The sequence below is a fragment of the Larus michahellis genome, unplaced genomic scaffold (genome assembly GCF_964199755.1).
Source record: "Larus michahellis unplaced genomic scaffold, bLarMic1.1 SCAFFOLD_422, whole genome shotgun sequence".
NCBI lineage: Eukaryota > Metazoa > Chordata > Aves > Charadriiformes > Laridae > Larus > Larus michahellis.
This window is the reverse complement of record NW_027436174.1, coordinates 18100-32523: the sequence shown is the minus strand read 5'-3', so window position 1 is coordinate 32523 and position 14424 is coordinate 18100. Positions and strand designations below refer to the sequence as shown.

General features: G+C 65.8%; 1 protein-coding gene across 1 annotated transcript; it reads right to left on the bottom strand.

Moving 5' to 3' along the window:
• Positions 1 to 1314: 1314 nt before the first annotated feature.
• LOC141737085 (26S proteasome regulatory subunit 6B) lies at positions 1315 to 10786 on the bottom strand. Its single transcript, XM_074571699.1, has 11 exons — positions 10700 to 10786; positions 9992 to 10090; positions 8799 to 8985; positions 7472 to 7618; positions 6536 to 6645; positions 6320 to 6413; positions 5251 to 5418; positions 3956 to 4032; positions 2728 to 2896; positions 1607 to 1662; positions 1315 to 1517 (listed from the first exon to the last, which is right to left on the bottom strand). The coding sequence occupies exons 1-11, from the start codon at positions 10733 to 10735 to the stop codon at positions 1404 to 1406; spliced, it is 1257 nt and encodes a 418-aa protein (XP_074427800.1). The 5' UTR covers positions 10736 to 10786; the 3' UTR covers positions 1315 to 1403.
• Between the last annotated feature and the right edge of the window lie 3638 nt (positions 10787 to 14424).

Sequence of the window (14424 nt, the reverse complement as noted above, 5' to 3'; positions counted from 1 at the left end):
CAAGGTGTCCCCGAGGGTGTCCCCATGTCCCCAAGATGTCACCATGTCCCCAATGACATCACCATGTCCCCAGAGATGTCCCCACAGACGTCTCCAAGGATGTCCCCACGTCCTCAAAGATGTCCCGAAGGACACTTCCATGCCCCCAAGGTTATCCCCACGTCCCCAAGGTGTCCCCACGTCCCCAACATGTCCTCAAAGATGTCGCCGTGTCCCCAAAGATGCCCCCACAGACGTCCCGAAGGATGTCCCCACGTCCCCAAGGATGTCCCCGTGTCCCCAAGGTGTCCTCAAGGACATTTCCACACCCCCAAGGTTGTCCCCAAGGTGTCCCCAAGGGTGTCCTCAAGATGTCCTCAAAGACGTTGCCGTGTCCCCAAAGATGTCCCCCCACACGTCCCCAAGGATGTCCCCAAGGTCACCCCCACGTCCCCAAAGGCATCCCCAAGGATGTCCCCACAGACGTCCCCGAGGTCACCCCCACGTCCCCAAAGGCGTCCCCAAGGATGTCCCCAGGGTCGCCCACACGTCCCCAAAGGCGTCCCCAAGGATGTCCCCACAGATGTCCCCAACATCACCCCCACGTCCCCAAGGATGTCCCCAAAGATGTCCCCATAGACGTTCCCAAGGTCACCCCCATGTCCCCAAGGATGTCCCCAAGGTCACCCCCACGTCCCCAAGGATGTCCCCAGGGTCGCCCACACGTCCCCAAAGGTGTCCCCAAGGATGTCCCCATAGATGTCCCCAACATCACCCCCACGTCCCCAAGGATGTCCCCATAGACGCCCCCAAGGTCACCCCCATGTCCCCAAAGACGTCCCCAACGATGTCCCCACAGACGTCCCCAAGGTCACCCCCACGTCCCCAAGGATGTCCCCAGGGTCACCCACACGTCCCCAAAGGTGTCCCCAAGGATGTCCCCACAGATGTCCCCAACATCACCCCCATGTCCCCAAGGATGTCCCCAAAGATGTCCCCATAGACGTCCCCAAGGTCACCCCCATGTCCCCAAAGACGTCCCCAAGGATGTCCCCACAGATGTCCCCAAGGTCACCCCCACGTCCCCAAGGATGTCCCCAGGGTCTCCCACACGTCCCCAAAGACGTGCCCAAGGATATCCCCAAAGATATCCCCAAAGATGTCCCCACAGACGTCCCCAACATCACCCCCACGTCCCCAAGGATGTCCCCAAAGATGTCCCCACAGACGTCCCCAAGCTCACCCCCACGTCCCCAGGGATGCCCCCACAGACATCCCCAAGATGTCCCCAAGGTCGCCCCCCACGTCCGTCCCTGCGCCCCGAAGCAGACGGGGGTGGAGTGACCTTTTATTGGAGCCGGGGCGGGTGGGGGCGGGGGCGGGTGACAGCGGGGTGTCCCCCGTCGTCCCCCGGGGGACGGGGGTCACTTGTAGAACTCGTGCTCCTGCTCGTCCTTCTTGATGACCGTCTTGTAGGCCTTCTCGAAGTCCTTGGCCAGGACGATGTAGCGGTTCTCCCGCACGGCCAACATGCCACCCTGCGGGGGATGGGGACACACCGCGTCACCCCTCCCCCACCTTGTCACCTCCCCCACCCCCCACCCCCACCCCCGGCGGCGTCACCCACCTCCTGGCAGATGGAGTTGATGTCGGCCCCCGAGATCTTGTCCGGCCGCGCCACGTCTTGGGACAAGGGTGAAGGAAAAAGGGAGCGGCCACCGCCACGGCGTCCCCTCCCCCCCGCCCGGCGTCTCCTTGGGGGTCCCGATGTCCCCACGGCGTCCCCAGTGGACGCTCGAGTCCCCCGTGTCCCCATGGTGTCCCCAACCCCGACGTCTCCTTGGGGTTCTTGATGTCCCCGTGGTGTCCCCAACCCCGACGTCTCCTTGGTGTCCCCAACCCTGACGTCTCCTTCGGGTTCCCAATGTCCCCATGGTGTCCCCACCCCTGACGTCTCCTTGAGGGTCCCCGATGTCCCCAAGGTGTTCTCAATGGCCCCTCAAGTCCCCGATGTCCCCATGGTGTCCCCAACCCTGACGTCTCCTTGAGGGTCTCCGATGTCCCCATGGTGTTCTCAATGGCCCCTCAAGTCCCCGATGTCCCCATGGTGTCCCCAACCCTGACGTCTCCTTGAGGGTCCCCGATGTCCCCATGGTGTCCCCAACCCCGACATCTCCTTGGGGTTCCTGATGTCCCCATGGTGTCCCCAATGGTCCCTCAAGTCCCTGATGTCCCCATGGTGTCCCCAACCCCGACATCTCCTTGGTGTCCCTAACCCTGACATCTTCTTGGGGGTCCTGATGTCCCCATGGTGTCCCCAACCCCGACATCTCCTTGGTGTCCCCAACCCTGACATCTCCTTGGGGGTCCTGATGTCCCCATGGTGTCCCCAACCCCGACATCTCCTTGGTGTCCCCAACCCTGACATCTCCTTGGGGGTCCTGATGTCCCCATGGTGTCCCCAACCCCGACATCTCCTTGGTGTCCCCAACCCTGACATCTCCTCGGTGGCCCCGAAGCCCCCATGACGTCCCCAACCCTGCCGTCTCCTTGGAGCTCCCCGATGGCCCCACGGCATCCCCAACCCTCCCTTGTCACCCCCCTTGGCCCTTCCTGGTGTCTCCACGAGGTCCCCAACCCTGCCATCTCCCAACCTTCCCGTCGGCCCCAGCCTGCCGGGATCCCCCCCACCCCCACCCCCAGGTGGTGTCCCCCCTCCCGCCCTGCCCCCGCTGCCTCCCTGGATACAGTCCTCGAGGTCGACCTCCTCGGAGAGGTTCATCTTCCCGGTGATGGTGGAGAAGATGAGTCGTTTCTGGCGCCGGTCGGGCAGCGGGAACTCGATTTTCCGGTCCAGGCGGCCGGGACGGAGCAGGGCCGGGTCCAAGGTGTCCGCCCGGTTGGTGGCCATGATCACCTGGGGACGGTGGGGAAGGGTCACATGGGCGTCACCGTCATGGTGGTGCAACCACTACCCGACCCACGGGATCCACCGGAACCTCAGGGAACTCACCAGCACCCCGAGGAACCCGCCGAGAACCTCAAGGGAACCACCAACGCCTCAAGGGACCCCCGCCCCCATAGCACCCATGGGACCCCCGCATAGCACCCATGGGACCCCAGGACCCCAAGGACCCACCAGCATCTCATGGAGCCCACCAACACCCCAAGGAACCCACCAGCACCCTTGGGAGCCCCACAGCACCCATGGGACCCACCAACATCTCATAGAGTCCACCAGCACTCCAAGGAACCCACCAGCACCCTGAGGAACCCACTGAGAACTTCAAAGAACCCACCAGCACCCCGAGGAACCACCAGCACCCAAGGGACCCCCATAGCACCCATGGGACCCATCAGCATCTCATGGAGTCCACCAACGTCTCAAGGGACCCACCAGCACCCTTGGGACCCCCATAGCACCCATGGGACCCACCAGCACCTCAAGGAACCCACCAGCACCCTTGGGACCCCCATAGCACCCATGGGACCCACCAGCACCTCAAGGAACCCACCAGCACCCTTGGGACCCCCATAGCACCCATGGGACCCACCAGCACCTCCAGGAACCCACCAGCACCCCGAGGAACCCACAAGAACTTCAAGGAACCCACCCGCACCCTTGGGACCCCCCCATAGCATCCATGGGACCCACCAGTACTTCATGGAGCCCCCAGCACCCCAAGGAACCCACCAGCACCCTTGGGACCCCCACAGCACCCATGGGACCCCCCAGCACCCTTGGGACCCCCATAGCACCCATGGGACCCACCAGCACCCCGAGGAACCCACCGAGAACCTCAAGGAACCCACCAGCACCCTGAGGAACCACCGGCACCCAAGGGACCTCCATAGCACCCATGGGACCCACCAACACCCCGAGGAACCCACCAGCACCCAAGGGACCCCCATAGCACCCATGGGACCCACCAGCACCCTTGGCCCCGCCCCACCCTCCCCCCCCGGGCCCCCTCACCTTGACGTTGACGTTCTGGTCGAAGCCGTCCATCTGGTTGAGGAGCTCCAGGAGGATGCGCTGAACCTCCCGGTCAGCTGCAGGGGGGGGACATGACGGGTAGGGGGGTGGGTGCCGAGACCTTCTCCACCAGCACCCACCACCCTCCCAAGGACCCTCCGGGACTGACCCCACCCATGGCTGGGGGGACCACCCAAAGACCATGGGACACCAGAAGGTCCCAGAACCCCACCATGAGGTTCTCCAGGGGGTTCCTGACCCACAGCCAAGCTCCCGGGACCACCAGGAAGTACTAGAGCCCCACCACGAGGGTCTCCAGAGGGTTCCTGACCCCCACCCAAGCCCTGATGATCACCCAAGAGGTCCTGGAACCCCACCACGAGGTTCTCCAGGGGTTCCTGACTCCAACCCCAACCCCAGGAGGTCCTGGAACCCCACCACGAGGGTCTCCAGGGGGTTCCTGACCCCCAAACCCAGCCCCAAAGATCACCCAAGAGGTCCTGGAACCCCACCACGAGGTTCTCCAGGGGGTCCCTGACCATCACCCAAGCCCCGAAGATCACCCAAAAGATCCTGGAACCCCACCACGAGGTTCTCCAGAGGGTTCCTGACCCCCACCCAAGCCCTGAAGATCACCCAAGAGGTCCTGGAACCCCACCACGAGGTTCTCCAATGGGTTCCTGACTCCAACCCCAGCCCCAGGAGGTCCCGAAACCCCACCACGAGGTTCTCCGGGGGGTTCCTGACTCCAACCCCAGCCCCAGGAGGACCCAGACCCCCACCACGAGGTTCTCCAGGGGGTTCCTAACCCCCACCCAAGCCCCAACAGGTCCTAAAAACCCACCAGAAGGTTCTCCAGGGGGTTCCTAACCCCCACCCAAGCCCCAACAGGTCCTGAAACCCCACCACGAGGTTCTCCAGGGGTTCCTGACTCCAACCCCAGCCCCAGCAGGTCCTGAAACCCCACCACGAGGGTCTCCAGGGGGTTCCTGACCCACAACCCCAGCCCCGAAGATCACCCAAGAGGTCCTGGAACCCCACCTCGACGTTCTCCAACGGGTTCCTGACTCCAACCCCAGCCCCAGGAGGACCCAGACCCCCACCACGAGGTTCTCCGGGGGGTTCCTGACTCCAACCCCAGCCCCAGGAGGACCCAGACCCCCACCACGAGGTTCTCCGAGGGGTTCCTGACTCCAACCCCAGCCCCAGGAGGTCCCGGAACCCCACCACGAGGTTCTCCAGGGGGTTCCTGGCTCTAACCCCAGCCCCAGGAGGTCCCGGGCGTCCCCCCTCACCCCCGGTCTGGGCGTCGAAGCGCTTGGTGGCGATGGCGTCGATCTCGTCGATGAAGATGATGGCGGGCGCGTTCTCCTTGGCCAGGCGGAAGACGTCGCGCACCATGCGGGGCCCCTCCCCCAGGTACTTCTGCACGAACTCCGAGCCCACCACCCGGATGAAGGCGGCTGGAGGTGGGGGGGGGGCACCCACCGGGGCTGGCACCTTGCCTCTGGGTGGGGGGGGGGGGTGGGGTGGCCCCCCAGGGAGCACCCCCAGACTTCCCACGGCCACCAGAACCCCAAGGAACCCACCGGCACCCCAAGGTTCTCCCCATCACCCTCAGGAAACCACCAGCTCCTCCAGGAACCCACCACCCACCATGGGTGCCCCCAGCACCCCAAGGGTCCCACCAGCACCTCCAGGAACCCACCACCCCCCATGGGTGTCCTCAGCACCCCAAGGGTCCCACCAGCACCTCCAGGAACCCACCAGCACCCCAAGGTTCTCCCCACCACCCTCAGGAACCCACCAGCTCCTCCAGGAACCCACCACCCACCACAGGTGTCCTCAGCACCCCAAGGAACCAACCTTCACCCCAAGGGTCCCACCAGCCCCCCAAGGAACCCACCACCACCTCAAACAACCCACCACCCCCCATGGGTGCCCCCAGCACCCCAAGGGTCCCACCAGCACCCCAAGGGTCCCACCACCCACCATGGGTGTCCTCGGCCCCCCAAGGAACCCACCAACACCCCAAGGGTCCCACCACCACCTCAAGGTTCTCCCCATCACCTCAAGGGTCCCACCAGCCCCCCAAGGAACGCACCACCACCTCAAGGGACCCACCACCCCCCATGGGTGCCCCCAGCCCCCCAAGGGTCCCACCATCACCCCAAAGGTCCCACCAGCCCCCCAAGGAACCCACCAGCATCCAAGGGTCCCACCACCAGCTCAAGGTTCTCCCCATCACCTCAAGGGTCCCACCAGCCCCCCAAGGAACCCACCACCCCCCATGGGTGCCCCCAGCCCCCCCAAGGGTCCCACCAGCCCCCCAAGGAGCCCCCCACGGGTGCTCCCCCCCCCAACCTGTGGTGTGATGGGCCACCGCTTTGGCCAACATGGTCTTGCCGCAGCCGGGGGGGCCGTACATGAGGACACCCCGGGGGGGGTCGATGCCGATCTACGGGGGGGTGGGGAGGGGACACGGATGGGACAACCTGGAGGTGACCTCGTGGGTGGTGTGTCGTCCCCCCCCCACCCCCCACCCCCCCCCGCCACCCATGGGTGGCCACCAGGTCCCACCTGCTTGTAGAGCTCAAAGTGGGTGAGGGGCAGCTCCACGGCCTCCCGCACCTCCTGCTTCTGGATGTCCATCCCCCCGATGTCCGCGTACATCACGTCCGGCTTCTGGTCTGCGAGGAGACGGCGGCCACCCATCAGAGGAGGGGGAGGGGCGGAGGGGGGCGGCCACCGGAGAAGAACCCCGGGTCACCCGGGTTCTGAAGATGGAGTCCCACCACCCATCGGCCAGGATCTCGTCTTTGGGTGAGGCCAAGGGCCAGAGATTCCTCGTCCAACCTCGGGGATGGGTGGTGGGTCTCCATCCTCACGTGCCACCAAGAACCTGCCCCAACCTCGTCCCCAAGGTCACCTGGGACCCCGTCCATAGACGGGTGGTGGGTCTCCATCCTCACGTGACACCAAGAACCTGCCCCAACCTCGTCCCCAACCTCGTCCCCAAGGTCACACGGGACCTTGTCCATAGACAGGTGGTGGGTTTCCATCCTCACGTGACACCAAGAACCTGCCCCAACCTTGTCCCCAAGATCGCTTGGGACCTCGTCCGTGGATGGGTGGTGGCCCCAGGGAAGGTGGTGGCCCCCAGGGGGTGTTGGTGGCCCCACCTGAGACAAACAGCAGAACCCGGGAACCTCTTAAGAACCTCCTCGGTCCCACCACCCAGGGGGTTCCTGCCAGCTTGGTGGCCCTGGGGTGGGTGGTGGTGGCCCAGGGGAGGCTGGTGGCCCTAGGGGAAGGTGGTGGCCCCCGGGGCAGGGTTGGTAGCCCATGGAGGGGGTTGGTGGCCCTACCCGAGGTGAGCAACAGAACCCAGGAACCTCTTGAGAACCTCCTCGGTCCCATCACCCAGGGGGTTCCTGCCGGCTTGGTGGCCCTCGGGTGGGTGGTGGTGGCCCATGGGAGGTCGGTAGCCCCGGGGGGGGGTTTGGTAGCCCTTACCGGAGGTGAGCATCATGATGCTGCTGTCGGCCTCGGGGGGCAGGACGTCCACCAGGGCGTTGCTGTGTTTGTGCAGGGCCACCGAGGCGTTGGGCTTCAGCAGCTCCCGGTCGATGGTGCTGAGGATCCGGACGTAGTAGTTGGAACCTACGGAAAAGCCACCGGCCGGGGGTCACCTCCCCTCCCCTCCCCTGCCCCACAAGTCGTCGTGGGGGGTGTCGTGTCCCCCCCACCCCACAACGTGCCCCACAAGTGGTCCCACCACCCCACCACCACCCCCAACCGGGGTCTTGGTGTCCATCCCCACATCCTCACCACGTCCCACAGGATCCTGGCGGGACGAGGCAAAGCTCGGCCCCATGGCACCGCCGCCCCATGGCCACCTCCAGCCCCACGGCGCCACCGCCCCACGGCCACCTCTAACCCTCCACCTCCAGCCCCACGGCCAGCTCCAGCCCCACCGGCCACCTTCACTTCTCCGCCTCCAGCCCCACCACCCCGCACTGCCCCACGGCCACCTCCAGCCCCATGGCGCCACCGCCCCACGGCCACCTCCAACCCTCCACGTCCAGCCCCACGGCCCCAGGGCCACCTCCAGCCCCACGGCCACCTCCAGCCCTACATCCCCACCACCCCTGACCACCCCACAGCCACCTCCAGCCCCACAGTGCCACCACCCCATGGCCACCTCCAACCCTTGATGTCCAGCCCCACAGCCCCATGGCCACCTCCAGCCCCACAGCCCCACCAAACCACCCCATGGCCACCTCCAATCCTCCACCTCCAGCCCCACGGCCCCACCACCCCTCACCACCCCATGGCCACCTCCAACCCTTGATGTCCAGCCCCACAGCCCCATGGCCACCTCCAGCCCTGCGGCCCCATCAAACCACTCCATGGCCACCTCCAGCCCTCCACGTCCAGCCCCACGGCCCCATGGCCACCTCCAGCCTCAGGGCCACCCCATAGCCACCCCATGGCCACCTCCAACCCTATGGCCCCACCACCCCATGGCCACCTCCAACCCTTCCTTGATGTCCAGCCCCACGGCCGCCTCCAGCCCCACGGCCCCACCACCCCACGGCCACCTCCAGACCTACGTCCCCACCACCCCATGGCCACCTCCAGCCCTACGTCCCCACCACCACATGGCCATCTCCAGCCCTACGTCCCCACCACCCCACGGCCACCTCCAACCCTACGTCCCCACCATCCCCAACCACCCCATGGCCACCTCCAGCCCTACGTCCCCACCACCCCACGGCCACCTCCAACCCTACGTCCCCACCACCCCGTGGCCACCTCCAGCTCCACGGCCGCCCCCCACCGGTGGTGGAGCCCACGATGGCGGTGTTCTGGTCGACGGCCTCCAGGAACTGGCCGATGACGAGGGGGATGCTCTGGATGCGCTTCACCTCCTCCTGGGCGTGGAGGAACTCCTTCTTCAGGTTCTTCTGCTCGTCCTTGATGTACTCCTCCTGCACCTCCAGGAACTCCAGCTCCTGCTGCAGCTTCTGCCACCGGCACCGGCCTCAGGGACGGCCTCGTCCCACCCCGGGCCTGCTCCCGAGGGACCTGCTCCCCCCGGAACTCCTCCTGAGGAACCTTCTCCTGAGGAACCTTCCCATGAGGGACCTGCTGCTGAGGGACCTTCCCCTGAGAGACCTTCCCCTGAGAGACCTTCCCCTGAGGAACCTTCTCCCCTTGAAACTCCTCCTGAAAGACCTTCTCCCAACAGACCTTCCCATGAGGCACCTTCCCCCGAGGGACCTTCTCCTGAGGAACCTTCTCCTGAGGAACCTTCTCCTGAGGAACCTTCTCCTGAGGAACCTTCCCCTGAGGAACCTTCTCCTGAGGAACCTGCTCCCCTTGAAACTCCTGCTGAAGGACCTTCTCCCGATAGACCTTCCCATGAAGCACCTTCCCCCGAGGGACCTTCTCCTGAGGAACCTTCCCCTGAGGAACCTGCTCCCCTTGAAACTCCTGCTGAAGGACCTTCTCCCGATAGACCTTCCCATGAAGCACCTTCCCCCAAGGGACCTTCTCCTGAGGAACCTTCCCCCGAGGGACCTTCCCCTGAAAGACGATCCCCTGAGGGACCTTCCCTGAAAGACCTTCCCATGAGGGACCTTCCCCTGAGGAACCTTCTTCTGAGAATCCTTCTCCTGAGGGACCTTCCCCCGAGGGACCTTCCCCTGAAAGACCTTCCCCGAAAGACCTTCCCATGAGGGACCTTTCCATGAGGGACTTTCTTCTCGTGGACTTTCCCATGAGGGACCTTCTCCTGAGGAACGTTCCCATGAGGAACCTTCTTCTGAGAATCCTTCTCCTGAGGGACTTTCTTATGAAGGACCTTCCCTGAGGGACCTTCCCCCGAGGGACCTTCCCCGAGGGACCTTCTCTGGAGGGACCTTCCCCTGAGGGACCCGGCCCTTCCCCCACCTGGACCCGGACCTTCTCCAGCCCCCCCCCGCCGTGCCCCACAACCCCCCCCCGTGCCCCACACCCCCCCCCACACACCTTGTAACGGCTGTAAAGGTCCTCCAGGTCCTCGGGTTCGGGCACCAGGAAGGACAAGGCCGTGGGGGGGCGGGAGGCGGCCAGCGCTGGCAGCTCCTCCTGGGGGGGGGGGGGGGGGGACGGGACACCCAGAGTGAGGGGGGGGGAAGGAACCGGGGGGGGGAGCACCCAGGGATGGGGGGGGCACCCGGAGATCGAGGGATCGGGGGGGCGGGGGGGCCACACAGAGATCCGGGGGGGGGGGGGGGGGGGCACACGGCGAGAGGGGGGGGCACCCGGGGGGGGCCACCCAGAGATTGGGGGAGGCACCCAAGGCGGGGGGGCGGGGGGCCACAAAGGGGTGGGGGGGGGGGAGCACCCAGGGACCCGGGGGGGGCACGCAGAGGTGGGGGGGGGAGGGGGGGACGAGACCCAGAGATCGAGGGGGGGGGCACCCAAGGGTGGGAGCACCCCGGGGGGGGGGGGACACACACCCAGGGGTGGGGGGGGGCACAATCCGGGGGGGGGGGGGGTCACCCAGAGAGTTGGGGCGGGGGGGGAACAACGACTCGGGGAGGGGGACACCCGGAGAGTGGGGGGGACCCGGTAAAAGGGGGGGGGGGGGAGCTAGAAATTGGGTAGCGGGGGGTGGGGGGGTCCCCGGGGGGGGTCCCCAAGGTGTCGCCGCCCCCCCGCCCCCGGCGGCGCCCCCCCCCCCTTCCCCCCGACCTGCGCCTTCTCCCCGAGCAGCCCCAGCTCCTCCATGACGGCGCCGGACTGACGCGACGGCCGCCGGAACCGGAAACGGCCCCCACTTCCGGAGCTGGGGGGGGGGAGAAGGGGGCGGAAACACGCCCCGCTTCTGGCGCGGGGGGTGATGGGAGACGTAGTTCCGGCCTGGGCGGCCCAGTATGGACCAGTGCGGACCAGTAAAGGCCGCTACGGACCAGTATAGACCAGTGCGGGCCCCTGTGGGCCAGTATGGACCAGTGAGGGCCGGTACGGACCAGTACGGACCACTATGGACCATCGCAGGCCAGTAGAGACCAGTACAGACCAGTATGGACCAGTTTAAACCAGAATAAACCAGTACCAACCACCGCCCCGCCCCAGCCACCCCCCCGAATCAGGGGCTCTCGGCCCAAAAGCTCCCGAAATGGCCGGTTTTCAGCCCAAAAGTCCCTCCCAGTCCCTTCCAGTCCCCACCCAGTATAACCCAGTCCCTCCCAGTCGCCCCCCAACCCCTCCCAGTCCCTCCCAGTATAACCCAGCCCATCCCACACCCTCCCCCGTCCCCTCCCAGTACATCCCAGTCCCCGCCCAGTATACCCCAGTTCCCTCCCAGTATAAGCCAGTGCCCTCCCAGTCCCCCCCAACCCCCTCCCAGTATATCCCAGTGCCTCCCAGTCCCTCCCAGTATCCCCCCAGTCCCCTCCCAGTACATTCCAGTTTCTTCCAGTACATCGTAGTCCCCTCCCAGTACCCCCCAACCCCCTCCCAGTATATCCCAGTATCCCCCAGTCCCTCCTAGCCCCCTCCCAACCCCCTCCCAGTATATCCCAGTCCTCCCCAGTCCCTCCCAGTATCCCCCCAGTCCCCCCCAACCCCTTCCCAGTATATCCCAGTCCTCCCCAGTCCCTCCCAGTGCCCCCCAACCCCCTCCCAGTATATCCCAGTCCCTCCCAGTACATCCCAGTCCCCTCCCAGTCCCCACCAACCCCCTCCAAGTATATCCCAGTCCCTCCCAGTATCCCCCCAGTCCCCTCCCAGTACATTCCAGTTTCTTCCAGTACATCGTAGTCCCCTCCCAGTACCCCCCAACCCCCTCCCAGTATATCCCAGTATCCCCCAGTCCCTCCTAGCCCCCTCCCAACCCCCTCCCAGTATATCCCAGTCCTCCCCAGTCCCTCCCAGTATCCCCCCAGTCCCCCCCAACCCCTTCCCAGTATATCCCAGTCCTCCCCAGTCCCTCCCAGTGCCCCCCAACCCCCTCCCAGTATATCCCAGTCCCTCCCAGTACATCCCAGTCCCCTCCCAGTCCCCACCAACCCCCTCCAAGTATATCCCAGTCCCTCCCAGTATCCCCCCAGTCCCCCCCAACCCCTTCCCAGTATATCCCAGTCCTCCCCAGTCCCTCCCAGTGCCCCCCAACCCCCTCCCAGTATATCCCAGTCCCTCCCAGTACATCCCAGTCCCCTCCCAGTCCCCACCAACCCCCTCCAAGTATATCCCAGTCCCTCCCAGTATCCCCCCAGTCCCCCCCAACCCCTTCCCAGTATATCCCAGTCCTCCCCAGTCCCTCCCAGTGCCCCCCAACCCCCTCCCAGTATATCCCAGTCCCTCCCAGTACATCCCAGGGCCCTCCCAGTCCCCACCAACCCCCTCCAAGTATATCCCAGTCCCTCCCAGTATCCCCCCAGTCCCCCCCAACCCCTTCCCAGTATATCCCAGTCCTTCCCAGTCCCTCCCAGTGCCCCCCAACCCCCTCCCAGTACATCCCAGTCCCTCCCAGTACATCCCAGTGCCCTCCCAGTCCCCCCCAACCCCCTCCCAGTATATCCCAGTATCCCCCCAGTCCCTCCGAGTACATCCCAGTCCCTTCCCGGTCCCCGCCAACCCCCTCCCAGTACATCCCAGTCTCTCCCAGTCCAAAAACGACCCCTCCCAGTTCCACCGCAGCTGTTTATTGCCCCCCCCCACCCCCAGCCACGGCCGGGGAGGGGAGGGGGAGGGGCCATCCCAAGCCCCGCCCCCTTTAGAGGAGGGGCCAAAGCAGGAGGGGGAGGAGCCAGCCCGGGCAGCCAATGGGGTGGCCCCGTCCCTTCGGCCCTCCTTCCACCCCCCCAGGGGCCGCCCTACCCCCGCCCGCCCCGATGGCGCCTTGGCCCCGGCCGCCATCTTGGGGTCAACGGCGGCCATGTTGGGGTCGGCCATGTTGCCGTTGGCCAAGTCGACCCCGCTGTCGACCCCGCCCTTGACCCCGTTGACCCCGCCCTTGACCCTGTTGACCCCCCGGGTGCCGGCGGCCACCAAGTCGGCCCGGGTGGCGGCCATCTTGGTGCCCGCGGCGGCCATCTCGGTGGTCGTGGCGGCCATCGCCGTCACGGCAACGGCCGGCCGGGGGGCGGCTTGGCGGCCCCCCGGGAGGTTGGTGGGGGGTGGGGTGTCGCCGCCGGCAATCCTGGTAGGGTTAGGGGCAGGCGTGGGGGCATGATGGTGGGGGAGGAGTTGGAGGCGGGGCCGATCGGGGGCGAAGAAGGTCTGACTGGTCGGTGGTGATGGCGGAGGGGCCCGTTGCAGAGGTCGCCGGCGCAGCAGGAGCCCGTCAGCCCCACGGCGTCGTCCCCGACCCGCGTGGGGCCGCACTCGGTGTCCCGGGAGCAGCCAGAGATGGGAAGAGTCAGGAGAGAAACCTGTGCCTTGCTCTAAAGCTCTTTGGCAGCCGCTCGCGTGGCCCCACACACCGTGGGGCTGCGGGCTTTCCGGCGGCCGTCAGCCTCGGCGCCACCGGCGCCCAAGTGGAACCGCCGCGCCAGCCCCCAAAGCATTTTCCGGTAGGGCCGCGGCTCTGGCCACAGCTCCCACGCCCGAAGAGCCAGGAGGGAAAGCCGTGCCTCGTTGGAAAGCTCTTTGGCAGCCGCTCGCGTGGCCCCACAGCCCGTGGGGCTGCGGGCTTTGCGGCGGCCGTCAGCCTCGGCGCCACCGGCGCTCACCTGGCGCCGCCACGCCAGCCCCTGAAGCATTTCCCGGTAGGGCCGCGGCTCTGGCCACAGCTCCCACGCCCGAAGAGCCAGGAGGGTGTTGCCTGGGGCCGGCGTGGCTGGTTCAGGAACGGCACGGCGAGCAATCACAGGCCGCTCGGTCCCTCGACTCGCAGACACCAATGTGGTGGACGGCAAATGGCGTTTATTAGCGCGTGGCACAGCCTTCTATAGCTCGAGTTTACAACGTCGCTTCCGTCTGTTTACATCACCAACTAACCGCCATTGGGGGAGGGGCTCTATCTTTCCGTACAGCGCGATATCTTCCGGCCGCCAGACCCTAACTCCCTACGTTTCCCCCCTCCCTATGGATAACCAAACCAGCTAAAATAGAAAAATAGAAAACTCGAATGAAAAACATAAGGCCCGGTGAACAGGTGGAACTTAGGGGGTAACTGGTAACAACGGGGCGTAACTTGAGGTCACGGGGGATAATTGGCGGTAACGCAACGTAAACACATTCTTAAAGCAGTTGTCGGCGTTCTACCGACGGAACGTTAACCGTCTCGAGCCGGCTTTTGACAAACGACACGAGCCTATTTCGTACGCAGGGTCCGCAGATCAGTGCCATTACGATCGTTGCGATCGGCCCTATCAAGGCAGATATCGGGGGGGTTAACCATGGCGAATGGTTAAACCCTGATTCGAACCAGTTGTGTTGGGCCTCTCGTTCCTTTTTCCGTTTTTTTCTAA